This window comes from Solanum lycopersicum, chromosome 5 (genome assembly GCF_036512215.1).
Source record: "Solanum lycopersicum chromosome 5, SLM_r2.1".
Taxonomy (NCBI): domain Eukaryota; kingdom Viridiplantae; phylum Streptophyta; class Magnoliopsida; order Solanales; family Solanaceae; genus Solanum; species Solanum lycopersicum.
In genome coordinates, this window is record NC_090804.1 from 20604713 (window position 1) to 20618460 (window position 13748).

Below are 13748 nucleotides of genomic sequence, written 5' to 3' on the forward strand. Positions count from 1 at the left end.
CAAGTTATAGAAGATAACTCAATGAAATATATACAAATTTATCTCAAATCAAGTAAATTATTAATTCAAAACTAAATATAAAAACAAAAGAAATCAATTCAACTTAAGATCTGATTTGATTCTTCGATTTAATCCAAATAATGCACATCACATGAAAGAGTATTAAATTATCAAGTTTTGGGAGATTAATCATAAATTTTAAATGTGCATTAAATAAAAACAAAGTATAAAATGGTTTTTGATAAATTTAGTAATAGTATATTCAAATATGGTAAAGAGGTAAAAAAACAGAATAGTCACAAAAAGAGTCTTCTTCTCTCTCTCAACTCAATGACATATGAGATAGAGCAGAAGTGTACAATTTTGTAAAAAGAGAAGAAACCATAAAGCATTTCAATTTTCATAATACATCAGTTTGATTTTAGGGTTGAGAGAGAGAGAGAGGGGAAGAAGCTTTCTCAACTCTACAGTCACACGGCTAGTAGCACATGAGTTTATCTTCAAATAAATAAATAAATAAATATATACTTCCTCAGTTACTTTAGTATCGATATGTTTTGAATTTGATGTGAGATAGGATAAAATTACACAGATCGAAATGGCGGAGGATGGAAGTGTGATGGAGACGCCGGAGATGACTTCCGGCGAGAACACCGGCAATGCGATAACGGCGACGAATGAAGTTGCTCTTACACCGACAGTGTCTGGAGGAGGAAAGGGTACTTACCGGAGAAGGATGTCGGTGGTGAGGCCCAGTCTCGACGCCGACGAGTTCATGAACCTGCTTCACGGGTCGGATCCGGTGAAGTTGGAGCTAAATCGACTGGAGAATGAAGTCAGAGGTTTGTAATGTCAGCTGGATCCAACTCCGATTTGGTTCTCGTTTCCTTGTAGTGAATGATACCGGGTCGTTTTCTTTCAGATAAGGACCGGGAACTCTCGGAAGCTCAAGCGGAGATCAAGGCATTACGGTTGTCAGAACGCCTACGAGAAAAGGCTGTTGAAGAGGTATAGTATTCAATATTTGAATATACAATGAGAAATCTTATTTTATGAATTATGATATAGTATATCTTTCTGGAATACAACCACGACACTGTTTTACCATTGTTGACTGCTAGTAAACTCAATTTCAAAAGGTGATTTTTTCCCCATTATAAAGTATTAACTGAATGCAAATAACCAAGGGGGTAATGCATTGGTTTTATTTAAAGTGAAAATATAGGGTGTTTTCTATGCAAGGAAATGTAGGATTTTATTGTATTTATTTTGTTCCAGAAGTGTGAAAAGTGAAATTGTAGGATTTCAATTGTCACATTCTGTTGCATGTGTTTGGACCCTTAAAACAGCAGGTACTTTACTCGTACATATTTAATCGTGTTTGAATGTGATTTGCAGTCATTTAACTGGATTTACTACTATTTTTTGTTGTTTGTTTCTATTTGAAGAATCGGGAATCATGATTAGTTCTGTTTTAATCTCTTGAATATATTAATGATATTTTAAAGATGCTTTATTTGACCTGGAAAGTTAAATATGTGTCATGTGAAGATTTGAAATTTTGATGCAATATCCAAGAGATTTATAGAAGAAGAAGGTGAGCTCTTGTGAAATCTCCAAAATTTCTAGGAAGCTGCATGGAAATGCGCTTTGGCTAATGTTTACTTTCTGGGGGGTGAGGTAGAGGGATAGGGGTTGGGAACATCTCTGATAATGAGAAGGTCGTGGCTCATGCTCTCACGCATAAACTGTAAAACTTGAGAATGTGCTGTCTATTTGTTGAATCTAGGAATATCTAGATTATGGTTTAATTTGTGCTATAGTTTTGGCAACAGCATTTTTGCATAAAATGTCTGCTTGTTGGTTTTATTTGGCTACATCTGATTGTTTCTGCTGTAGTGAAATAGAAGCTACTCATAGTCTTTAAAAAAATGTTCATATGGTATTTTTCCTTGTCCTACAACCTGTAATTCAGCTCACTGATGAGTTGACAAGGGTTGATGAGAAGCTCAAGTTGACAGAATCACTTCTAGAAAGCAAGGTACTAATTCAGAATCTTCTTATTATAGGTACTTCATTTTTTTTCAGTAAACTATTTTATAACTTACAATACTTTTCTTGCTTTACAGAATCTTGAAATCAAGAAAATCAATGATGAGAAGAAAGCATCCATGGCAGCTCAATTTGCAGCGGAAGCCACTCTTCGAAGGGTCCATGCTGCTCAAAAGGATGATGATATGCCGCCAATTGAGGCCATCCTTGCACCTTTGGAGGCTGAACTCAAACTTGCTCGTCATGAGGTGTCTGCCTGCATTTCATGTCTGTAAATGATGTTAAAGCTCAGTCTACATATGAGGACACTTTCTTACTTACACTTTGCTCTATTTTTTTCCAGACTGCGAAACTACAAGATGATAATAAGGCATTGGACCGTCTTACCAAGTCAAAAGAGGCAGCTTTACTTGATGCCGAAAGAACTGTGCAGTCAGCATTAGCAAAGGCGTCTATGGTGGATGACCTTCAGAATAAGAATCAAGAGCTGATGAAACAGATAGAAATATGCCAGGTATGTTGATGATCCAACTATTGGTTCTGCTGCTTAAGATATTGGATCATTTAGGTGGTATTTATTATAAGAAAACGTTTCAATGTATTCATGAAATATTTGTTCTTGTTTTTGGGAAAATTCTCTTTGCCTAGACATGAAATATTTGTTTTTTATTTTATCTTTTAAAAAATTGGAAGAATTCCATGAAATGTTGTCACGCATATTGGAACTAATGTCAGCCTAGTGTTTAGTGTTTAGATGCATAACATGCATTCTATTTCCACTTATTCTGTTTCATAAACATACATCAGGAAGAAAATAAAATTCTAGACAGAATGCATCGCCAAAAGGTTGCAGAGGTTGAAAAACTTACCCAAAGTGTGCGCGAGCTTGAGGAGGCTGTTCTGGCTGGTGGTGCAGCTGCTAATGCTGTCCGGGATTACCAACGGAAAGTTCAAGAAATGAATGTAATCTATCCGAGAAAGATTTTTTATTAAATATATTTGATAATTAATATGTCGAGAATACTAAATGTTATTATACATATGCTAATCTATTCTTCCAGGAAGAAAGAAAAACACTTGACCGCGAGCTAGCACGTGCCAAGGTAACAGCTAATAGGGTAGCAACTGTGGTTGCTAATGAATGGAAAGATGCAAATGATAAAGTAATGCCTGTGAAACAGTGGCTTGAAGAGAGGAGGATTTTGCAGGTATGGTAGTTTCCATGGCTTGCCTTCTATAAGATACAGAGATCCTGCCCTAATAGAACTTACTGCATTATGCGCATGTGGTTTAACGAGCTCATATTTCTCATCTAAGCCTAAATCTTGTACTGCAGGGTGAGATGCAACAACTACGTGACAAGCTCGCAATCACTGAACGAACTGCAAAGTCAGAAGCTCTGTTGAAAGTAATATTTTTTCCAATAGAAAGGGCACTCAAAAATGGTTGTTGATATTATTTTCACAAGTTTTAACTTCTATCATTTGCGCAGGACAAATATCTATTGAGGCTCAAGGTCTTGGAAGAGACATTGAGACCATCAAGCGCTAGCTCTCGCAATACAACTGATGGCAGAAGTTCAAGCAATGGTCCTTCACGTCGGCAGTCACTTGGTGGAGCTGAAAGTATCTCTAAATTGACCTCTAATGGCTTCTTACCAAAGAGATCACCATCATTTCAGTTGAGATCTTCTGGGTCCAGTACTATTTTGAAGCATGCAAAAGGGACCTCAAAGTCATTTGATGGTGGCTCAAGATCATTGGACAGGGGTAAAAAACTTCTGAATGTAACAGGTCCAAATTTCAATAGCAGCAAGTCTGTTGATGGAGTTAAGGATAATGAGACTGAAACTACTTCTTGGAAATCAAATCAAGATGAAAAACGTACCGACCTACCAGTAACCGAAACAGAAGATACTGTGCCTGGACTACTATATGACTTACTTCAAAAAGAGGTAGTTGCTTTGCGGAAAGCTGGCCATGAAAAGGATCAAAGTCTTAAAGACAAGGACGATGCAATTGAGGTTAGACTGGTTTCTTGCTAAGCAAAGTTATGTTTTCTTTACTCAGATGTTTGTGCTAATTTTGATTGCAATCTTGGGATCAGATGTTAGCTAAGAAAGTAGAGACTTTAACAAAAGCCATGGAAGTTGAGGCCAAAAAGATGAGAAGGGAGGTTGCTGCCATGGAGAAAGAGGTCGCTGCTATGCGTGTTGAGAAAGAACAAGAAAATAGGGCAAAAAGATTGGGAAATTCTAAGGGTCCAGTGAACAGTTCTCAGCTGCTACCTGGAAGGTATGTCTTCAATATGATTATCAAACAATCCTCATTTTATTCAATTATGCACAATGACATACAAGTTATTCTTGTTGGATCCTGGGAGAGAGAAATTAAGATTCCTTCTGGCATACTTGCAATATATCTTCTACCTATGCCTGGGTAACTCGTCTTGCTATGTCTAAATGTCATTTTGTGATGTAATGTTGTGACCTACTCCCTCGATTCCACACTTTAGTCCGTTCCATTAAATAACTTTATAAATTTGGAAATAATTTTAACTTGAATATCCCATTTTACCCTTAATGTCAAGCTTTTATAGCCACACAAATATTGTGGTGCGCTTAATACCGCAAGTCTCTAAGTGCCATAGCCACACAAATGTTATGTCATGTTTAAGACCACTAGTTTCAAAAGTCTTTTCTTTATTAAACTCCATTCCCGGGCAAACTGTGCCACACAACTTTAAACGGAGCGAGTATTAACAAATACTAGTTGATTCCAGAAAAGAATTAAGGAACATTCTTTTAGCCCTTCTTATATGCTTTAAGATGATGGGACAAGTTATGCACTTGTATGCATTTAACCTCCAGAGTATGTCCACTCTCTAGCTTTCCTGGTTGTTTTCACCATGTTTACAGTCTATTAAGTGATGGAAACTGGAAAGTAGATGTGTTTTTAACATATTTGTTGCAGAGTTCCCACATCCCTTTGTTGTAATAACTTTACAATGTTCAAATGTGTTATCTTAAACTGAAAGATATATCTTTAACAAATCAATATACATTTGTGTATGTTGTGTAGCTGGTCAATGTCCATAAAGGTTACTGACATGATTCTTTGCTAAGCCTTGATAGAGATGAGATATTGCTATTTTCATTTGGGATACATATGGACGTAACAATTCCATAGTGTTCTGTCGACAGTTTGAAGTGTATGCTAGGGTTCTGAGTTTGTGATCTGGTAGACATTTTCAAGTGTATGTAGGATTCTGAGTTCGTTACCTTGTTTGTTTTTTGAGAAACGAGAGTGATCACTCATGACTGTTACCTTTATCAAAAAAAAAAACCCCTGGAGAAGGGTCATATTTGCTCCTCAACTCTCAAAAATAGGTTACCATTACCAATGTTACCATCACTTTGGGCACATATTTGCCCTTGGACGGTTACTATTATTATCCTATGTGGTGCTTACATGGCATCTATAAATATTCTACTTACTTCAATTTTTAAAATTAAACCTGCCTACCCCCTCGTAACTTTTTCTGTTAAAAAAATGGATACAGAAAGAAAATGTAAGGTCGTGCTCTGTTCTAGAGCTAATCCAACTCATCTTTTCACTACTAAATCTATCTTTAGTGATTTCAGCTTTAGTATCTTCATGAGAACTCTACTTCAGTGGTATGAATTCATCCAGTTTTGTTCTTGATCTTCTATATTTCATTGATTCTTCTCTTAGAGCTGCAACTACAACAATCACTAGAGGAAAATAATTAACACCCTCAATCTTCCCATTCACAGTACTTCACAAAAATGAACAATAACATAGTACTATAATACAAGAACAATCTTCAAAAATCTATTTTTTACCAACTTTTGCTTTCCATTAATAACTATAATAAACATTTACTCTAGTAATTAATACCCAAAAGCATCAGAAGTCCTCAAAAATCCGACAACTTGCAGTTTTGATTTGAAAAGCTGTACAAACTGATATACGGGTGTGGCCTGATGACCAAATGTTTTCTGTCTCTGTATAGCGTTTTCTCTCTCTTTGTCATGTTTTCTGGGAAAAGGGAATAGAAGTTGATCTATTGAGTGGGTTGGGTTTAATTTATAAAAATGGATTGGGTAGAATATTTGTTAAAGAGTAAAATTTTAATTATGGTAAACATATTCAAAGAATATAACTAGGGGTAAATATAACTTGTTTGTATGTGGAGAGGGGCAAATAGGACCCTTTTTCGAAAACAAAGAAAGAAGAGAAGACGAGTGATGTGTGTCGTCGACCTGAATAAATTTACCAAAGGTGTTTGGGTCATCATCTCTCTGGTAAGTATGTTGTGCGGGATGCCTTACAACCTCTGTTTTCTTGGAATCTGCACTTACTTGGAAAGCATTTTAATCAAAGAAGAGTAAGAGAATCCTCCCTGTTTCTGAGGTTCCTTACTTTTTTGTTAGGTTGACAGTAGTCATTTCATGTAACTACCTTGTCAATGTACCATGGACCTCTTTACAACGTGGTTCATACTCCAATTATTTATTCAGAGCTAAATTGTCACCTACATAGGCTCTCTTCTATGTTTAGGTGTTGCTATGCTTCTGAGTGGATTTTAAAAGAAAAATGAAGGCGGGGTGGGAGCACAAAACCTAGGAGTTAGGATAGTGAGGAGTTCAGCATGCTACTGCTCTGACCTAATAGTAGATGGTAGAGTAGGTATCAGAGTAGATCTCCATGAAAACCTTTGTCACAAACTTGTAGTGCTCCTGAGCAACAACCCGAAGCTTAAAATGTTAGTTGAAAAGATGACCCTACAAGTCATTTGCCTAAATTCTACCTAAAGACTTTAACCCGTGGTCAATACTTTGGAATTATGGTTTGAGACAGTCTCATGTGTAGCTTCATCAGCAGCTTAAGAAGGCTGCTCCTAAAGAGGGACAACAAGTTTTGTGCTAGATTCTGCTTTCCTTACACAAGTTTTGTGCCTGAGAAAAGCTCTAAACATTAGCTCTCATGCCTTGAAAATGATCTTTCAGAGGATTTCGGCTGCTAATAATAAAACTCAGGTGGAAGTTCTAATTTTTTCCAGAGAATTCTGTTGCTAAAGATTAATTCAGCTGGGAGTTCAATGGTTATGTAGTTTGTCCAAGAAGGAAATTCTGATTCATCACAGCTATGGTACTGTTCTTGCTGTTCAGCTAGCTAAAATATAAGAAAATGGCGTGGTTTCTGAGTAGCACACAGCTGACTATGTTTTCCTTTGCCACAGAAGATTTTGGTTTGGTTAAGCTGCTAACAAATTGAATTTTCTTTAACTACAGTATTTCATCTTTGGAAGATGATACTACATAAGTTGAAATTGTGACATGCACATCTTCATTTGTCGAAGATAATACTACATAAGTTGAAATTGTGACATGCACATCTTCATTTGTCGAAGATAATACTGCATAAGTTGAAATTTTCTCTTAACTTGAAAGAATCTTATTATCTGCAGGAGTGTAGCACGAAGTGGGTTAACACGCACACAATAAAACACAAGGGAAACCTATAATTGTCTTAAGAAGCAACTCCGCGTAAACCTCAGGAGCTCCTTGTGTGCCTTAGAAATCCCCTATTTTTACCCCCGTGATGGTTGATTGTAAAACAGCAACAAGCATGCCAATGACTATGATGTTTCTGCTCTGGTTGGAGCAAGAAAGCGATATCTTTAAACATGGAGATAGGCAGTGAATCTTGGTGTACTTCTGACTTAGAAGACTGTGGTCCGGTCCCTCTCTGCTTACAGATAAGCAGGAAAAGAAACTCAAGATGTCAGAGTTGAGCTAACCTTTTGGCAGAGAACAATTTGTGTCACAGTTGATTTTGTGGTTGTATAGAGTAGCTTGTTGGCATTTACTTGGTCTATTCCGTTTTCATGTTGTTTGCAGTCTATATTTGTAATCTGCAGCTCTAGTGTGATGTGTTATTGGTTCAGGTTTGTTAATATTGTTGCAATGAGACAAGTATGAGAATTTTTTCGCCGCATTTTTTTTAGCTTTCTATTTCCCTCAGTTCAAAACTAGTCGTCGTATGAGTTTTCAGGCCATTACAAATGATTTGGCCATCTTCTGAGCTATGTACAAGCTTTTGAAACTGAATTGCATTTAGCAGAACCCCTACTTTGAATAATCATTGTCGTTTTCTCATTATGGTGTATTCCCAGCATAATTAGATGCTCTTTTTTTTTAATATCTGGAACTTCTTTGGGAGCGGTTACAAGCTCTGCCAAGGCATTTGTCACACTTTATACACTTATTGGTGGAAGTCGTTCTTTTTTTTTCTTAGAAAAATTATCGTTATTGTTGATTTCAAATTACTTATTACTCCAATTTATACTTGTACATTATCACACTTTCAATTTCTTTATCTCACATATATTTAAGTAAATAATATTTTTTAATCTCTTAGTCTTAAATTAAAGATGTATATAATATATCATAATGTCTTTTGGGTTTTGTGATTTTAAATAAGCCACGTAGGATATTGGATTCAATTTATATGATGTAGATTGACTTAATAGTGAGTTTAAAAATAAAAGACTTTGTAGTTATAAAATAAATCATAAATGTTTGTTTGATTTTAAATAATTTCGTTATGGATAAAATAAATATTTCAAAGTTCAATTGGTACAAGATATAGAAACTGACTAAAAATGAAACTAGTCACATAACTTGAGATAGTGATCGACACTCAAAATAATTGTTAATTTCAAGCGAACGGTTTATCTGACTTACTACTATTTTGAAAACTATAACAATCATGCAAAAGCTTTTAAAACATGAGATCAATAACTTTATAATTTAAAATTTAATATTTGTATAGTTTGATTCGTCTATGAATTGAAGATAGATTACTAGGACAAGATCCAAAGCTACTTGATATTCTATCAATGACATAAAAGAATTATGATTACCAATTTATCATATCGTAAAATATTGAGATCGAACTATAAAATATCAACTTAAGTTAGTATGATAATAATAGGGGTGACAATGGTTGGATTGGATTAAATTTGGATGGGTTAATTATGGATTGAGAAAAAATAGTTTGAATTAAAAGTCATTCAAATATAATATGAGCAAATATAAATTTGGTCAAATATGATTTTTGCAAAATGGTTCTATCTCATTTAAATAAATTTGTTTTTCAAAAAAAAAAAAATTATTCCTCCCTACAGGCACCCCCACCCCCGAGCGCTTCCCATCAACCAACTCCTAAGAAAATTTTATTTTTGAAAAATAAAATAAAAATTACTTTTTCAAAATTTTTTTATCCCCTCCCCGAGCACCCCCTGTCCCCCCCTTTCATCAACCTAAAAAAAAATCGTTTTTTTTTTATAAAAAATTTACCCCCTCCCCGGGGTATCTCTGCCCGCCCACCTTCTACCAACCTTTTCTTAAATTTGTTTTTTAAAAAATAAAAAAATTTTGTTTTTCAAAAAGAATAATTTTTTAGCCTCTCCTTCTCGTTCCACTAACCCATTCCTAGATTTTTTTGTTTTTCAAAAACAAAACAAAAAAAAAGAATATGTTTCATTTGTCAATTATATATTTCGAATATAAATTTTAATGTTAATTCATTTTGTCCAAATTTGTATGAGCTTAAATAGATTATAGATTTCATTTCACTTATAGGAGTTGAAATATAACATTTTAAAAATCAAATATCAATTTCAAATATGGTACCATACCCTGCCTACCCTTTTGGCATGGAATGAAATGCTACATCTGCCATAATTTGAAAGTGAAGGGGCCATTATTGAACATTGGTGAACCTCAAGGGTGGAGATAAACCCTCCTAAAATCCTTGAGGTGAATATAGTCCAGCTCGCAGCAGCCATTGATCTTCTCTCTAAAGGGTTTCTTATCCATTATGCTGAAACAGTTTCATACCCCCAGATCTTTACTCCTTTTCTGCTCTACTAAACCCCTTTGGAACTTAGAAATATCTATGAACTTTTCATGTGGGGTTCGCCCGAAATCTCACCAACATTCGATTACTGTTAGAAGTTTTTCAACGGAAATTGCAGAGGGTAGTGAAAAGAGTCTTCCTTGGCTTGAAGAAGATAAAGTTAAACAAACTAAAAGACCTGAAAAGGTGGTTCTGAACAGGTCTTCTTGGGGGGAATCGGCTGATAAATTGTTTAAAGGTGCTGAGGGAAGTGTAGAATTTAAGAGATATGAGGATAGACGAGACAATTATAAGAGCACAAGTAATAGTGGAGAAGAAGATGATGAAGGAGAAATGGATGATCCGAGATGGGATAGGATTAAGAGCAGGTTCAGTCGGATTAAGGTAAGACCGAGGTCTGATAGGCCGGAGGTTAGAAGGTGGAACAATCAAGATAGTTGGGGTAAAAAGACATGGAAAGAGGCTTCTGAATCAACCCTACCGAGAATGATAGGCGAGGGGGTTTATGGTGTTGGCCCTGTTTTAGCTGCATTGTCAGCTGGGAGAAGGGAATTTTATGGTCTCTATATTCAGGAAGGGTTGGATTTGAGTGGGAATAACAGGAAGAAGAAGGATAAGAAAGGGTTTGAGAGAGTTTTGAGGACAGCGGAGAAAGTTGGATTAAGTATAAAGGAAGTATCTAAACATGACCTCAATATGATTAGTGATAACAGGCCTCATCAAGGACTGGTCCTCGATACTTCTCCATTGGAAATGGTTGGTATCAAGGAATTGGAACCTGTTTCAATAGAGGAAGATACAACTCCTCTTTGGGTTGCTTTGGATGAGGTTACTGATCCTCAGAATTTGGGTGCAATTATACGGTCTGCTTACTTTTTCGGAGCTTCTGGGATTGTTTTGTGTGCTAAGAACTCTGCTCCATTGAGTGGGGTAGTGAGCAAAGCAAGTGCAGGCTCACTTGAATTAATGGAGCTGAGGTCTTGCAAGAATATGATGCAGTTCCTAACGTCTTCGGCAGAAAATGGATGGCGTGTCCTAGGTGGTTCTGTTTCTTCAAGAGCTGTTCCATTGCATAAGATTGTGCCTGGTGCTCCTACAATCCTTGTTTTGGGAAGTGAAGGGACTGGTCTGAGACCATTGGTGGAGAGGTCATGTACTGAATTAGTTGGAATTCCGGGAAATATCCCTTTGGATATAATCGCTGCAGAAGATGAGGATGCTGAGAGTGATAATAGTATTTTAGGTCAGAACTTTAGATCCTTTATGGCTGTGGAGAGCTTGAATGTAAGTGTTGCAGCAGGTGTGCTTCTTCATCACTTGATTGGTAGCAAAAACAACTAACAACTTAAGCAAGTTTATGTAATTTTGTGAGACTTAATTTTGTTTGTTTCAGTGATATTCATTTGCATTTTCTTGGCCTTCTTTATGTGGCTATCAACAATGAATATTTTACAACAGTTTTCTTTCGGAAGTATGCATACAGGCATTTGGTGATTTTCTGCAATGGATTGGCTTTGTTGGCATTACATCTCAAATTGCTCTATCCAAGATTGTTAAGGTTTTATTGAGCCTAGTTCAGCTTGTGATATTTCAATGCAAAGATTTGTTTTTTTTTGGAGCTACTTTTGCAGGACCGGTAGCTTCGACAGAACTTGTTGAAATTGACAATGCATGAATGCATAAGGTATGTAAATCAACTAGAGGACAGCCATTGTGAAGCTTGTTTGCAGGTTTAAAATGAAATCGCTTAGATAAATGTAGGTATTACTTTTTAGGAGAATTTGAACTGCTTAACACTATAATCAGGATAAAGGTTTTATGATGTTTCGTTGTGGGATAGTAGCAGGGCCTATCCTTTTCTTCTTTTTTGTTTTTTCAGTTGACTTCATTATTATCTAGGGATTTTTACTTTACTCTTAAGAGTCATGCCTGGTTCTGAAATAACTAAAAGTTTGACAACAGACACATAATGAGCACAGTTGAGTATTTTCTCATAATTATAAAATGCTACAACCATGGATTTTAAGATGAAAGATCTTCAAATAGTCTAGTGAGACTGTGTTAAATGATTGTTGGAACGATTTTGACTAACAAAAGAGCTGAAAAGGGGGAAAGAACAACCCCTTCTCAAATAAGAGCACGAGGCATTAGTTGTTCTCTTTTAAGCGAATGCCTTCTCATTAACTATGTGAATTTCTTACCAGGCTATTTTCTTAATATTCGTTTGATATCTAGGACGAATAATAAGTTAGAGTAAGAAACTTCTTGTTCATAGCTTGTTATTGGGCAGAGATTGTTAGTCGTGTGCTTTTCTTCCCATTATTGCCTGGAGTTTTCATGAAGTTATGATTTTCAAGGAGAATGGAAGAATCATTTTTCAGGACTCCTTTGAAATAATGAGTAGTTGTTCCTTCTCATGCACTTTTCTCAATTATCTGTTTCCAATGCCTTGAATTCTGATCTTATCTCCTCCTTTTTCAACTAATGTTACTCCTAAAAGATTTATTTGGTCCCAAACAGAGGCTAAAACCAATATTAGCATTACCTTCACCAACGAGGCAAAGTCATCAAACAATCACTGAAGGCTAAATACATAAACAAATTCCTAAACTTGTTGGGTTTTTTTTTCTCAGGTACTTCAACTACATCATTTTTCAATTGAATCATTGAACCACCCATAATTTGTTTCTTTAAAACACTGTTGGTTGATTTTTTGATTAGCTTTTCTATTGTAAATGTCTTTAATTATGTTCGAATTATAATAATTTTGATTGAAGGAATGAAGACAAACCGTGTTAGTCTCATTTGTTTTCTAATGTGTTCAAATGACTTAAGTAAAACACAATTATTCTCAAACATTTTCACTATCAATTGGACTAATGATTTGTGGAACAGCGTATGTATCCTTTATCAATATCCCTCACAAATCTGGTTCCACATCAGACAACGATATTTGTTTAAACGGAACAAATCATGGGGGTTCAATGATTCAATAGGAAAATGACGTAGTTGAGGTACCTGAGGGAAAAAATCCAACAAGTTTAGGGATCTGCTTATGTATTTGGCCATCACTGAATTTGGAAGAGCATGACATTTCATTTCATGATGTACCATATCCGACATCTGTGGCTTATTTTACAGCTCACTTTTGCACCCAAGGAAGTGGCCAGTGGTCGATGAAGTGAACTGAGAACCATGAGGTCCTAGATCTGATAGATGGTTTCATTTTTCACATGTCCAAGCCTTGGTGAGCAGAACTGCCTCGTACCTATGCTGGTTGGTCATAGTAGGTGCTCCGTGTAACTAGTGCAAGCATACTGGATAACTAAGGAATGCACAGAAATTATATGCAAGGTGTCTCTTCTAAGTGTTTGCATGCTGACACTTTGTATTGTAAATGGCCATGGTGCATGTAAACTGGCTCAGATATCACCGTGATCTGGAAAAAATAATTTCCCTCAAGCGCAACCTTGTTTCTTTTGCATTTGTGAAGTTACTACATTTATTTCATGTTTCATTTTAGGTGTTCATATGCTGCAAATACGCAACAGTGCTTACTCTATTACTAGACAACAATAAGAACAAGATGATTGCAATGGCAGAACATAAGATAACAGATTTAGAAGATCAATAGCTGAAAAATTAAGGGTGATCGGGTAAGTTCATTTATTTTTTGTACCCAAATCAAGAGGTGGCTGACATGAGGCTCTATTATGTCATGTGGAAAGTGTTGGGTTCCATTTCAGA

General features: G+C 35.9%; 2 protein-coding genes across 5 annotated transcripts; both read left to right on the forward strand.

Moving 5' to 3' along the window:
• Positions 1-112: 112 nt before the first annotated feature.
• LOC101263315 (microtubule-associated protein 70-1) lies at positions 113-8236 on the forward strand. Its single transcript, XM_004239213.4, has 11 exons — positions 113-842; positions 923-1008; positions 1976-2041; positions 2130-2300; positions 2396-2566; positions 2860-3015; positions 3114-3260; positions 3389-3460; positions 3545-4075; positions 4159-4346; positions 7546-8236. The coding sequence occupies exons 1-11, from the start codon at positions 599-601 to the stop codon at positions 7580-7582; spliced, it is 1869 nt and encodes a 622-aa protein (XP_004239261.2). The 5' UTR covers positions 113-598; the 3' UTR covers positions 7583-8236.
• A 1456-nt stretch (positions 8237-9692) lies between these two features.
• LOC101264218 (uncharacterized) lies at positions 9693-13463 on the forward strand. Of its 4 annotated transcripts, XR_003246843.2 has the most exons (4): positions 9693-11301; positions 11474-11685; positions 12522-12634; positions 13143-13463. XR_003246843.2 is itself a non-coding variant. In XM_026031140.2 (3 exons), exons 1-2 carry the CDS (start codon positions 9963-9965, stop codon positions 11674-11676), a joined length of 1542 nt encoding a protein of 513 aa, XP_025886925.1. In that variant the 5' UTR covers positions 9693-9962; the 3' UTR covers positions 11677-11685; positions 13143-13463. The 4 variants fall into 4 exon arrangements, 2 of the variants coding, with proteins under 2 accessions (XP_025886925.1, XP_025886923.1); XR_011221210.1 differs by lacking the exon at positions 12522-12634 and having other exon boundaries at positions 11485-11685; XM_026031140.2 differs by lacking the exon at positions 12522-12634.
• The last annotated feature ends 285 nt before the right edge of the window (positions 13464-13748 follow it).

Excerpts from the sequence above, each read along its gene's own strand:
- LOC101263315 (XM_004239213.4), top strand. The coding sequence starts at position 599 with ATGGCGGAGGATGGAAGTGTGATGGAGACGCCGGAGATGACTTCCGGC. Across the intron at positions 2,567-2,859 it reads AACAGATAGAAATATGCCAG|GAAGAAAATAAAATTCTAGA; the intron begins GTATGTTGATGA and ends AACATACATCAG. Across the intron at positions 3,016-3,113 it reads GGAAAGTTCAAGAAATGAAT|GAAGAAAGAAAAACACTTGA; the intron begins GTAATCTATCCG and ends CTATTCTTCCAG.
- LOC101264218 (XM_026031138.2), top strand. The coding sequence starts at position 9,963 with ATGCTGAAACAGTTTCATACCCCCAGATCTTTACTCCTTTTCTGCTCT. Across the intron at positions 11,302-11,473 it reads GAATGTAAGTGTTGCAGCAG|TATGCATACAGGCATTTGGT; the intron begins GTGTGCTTCTTC and ends TTCTTTCGGAAG.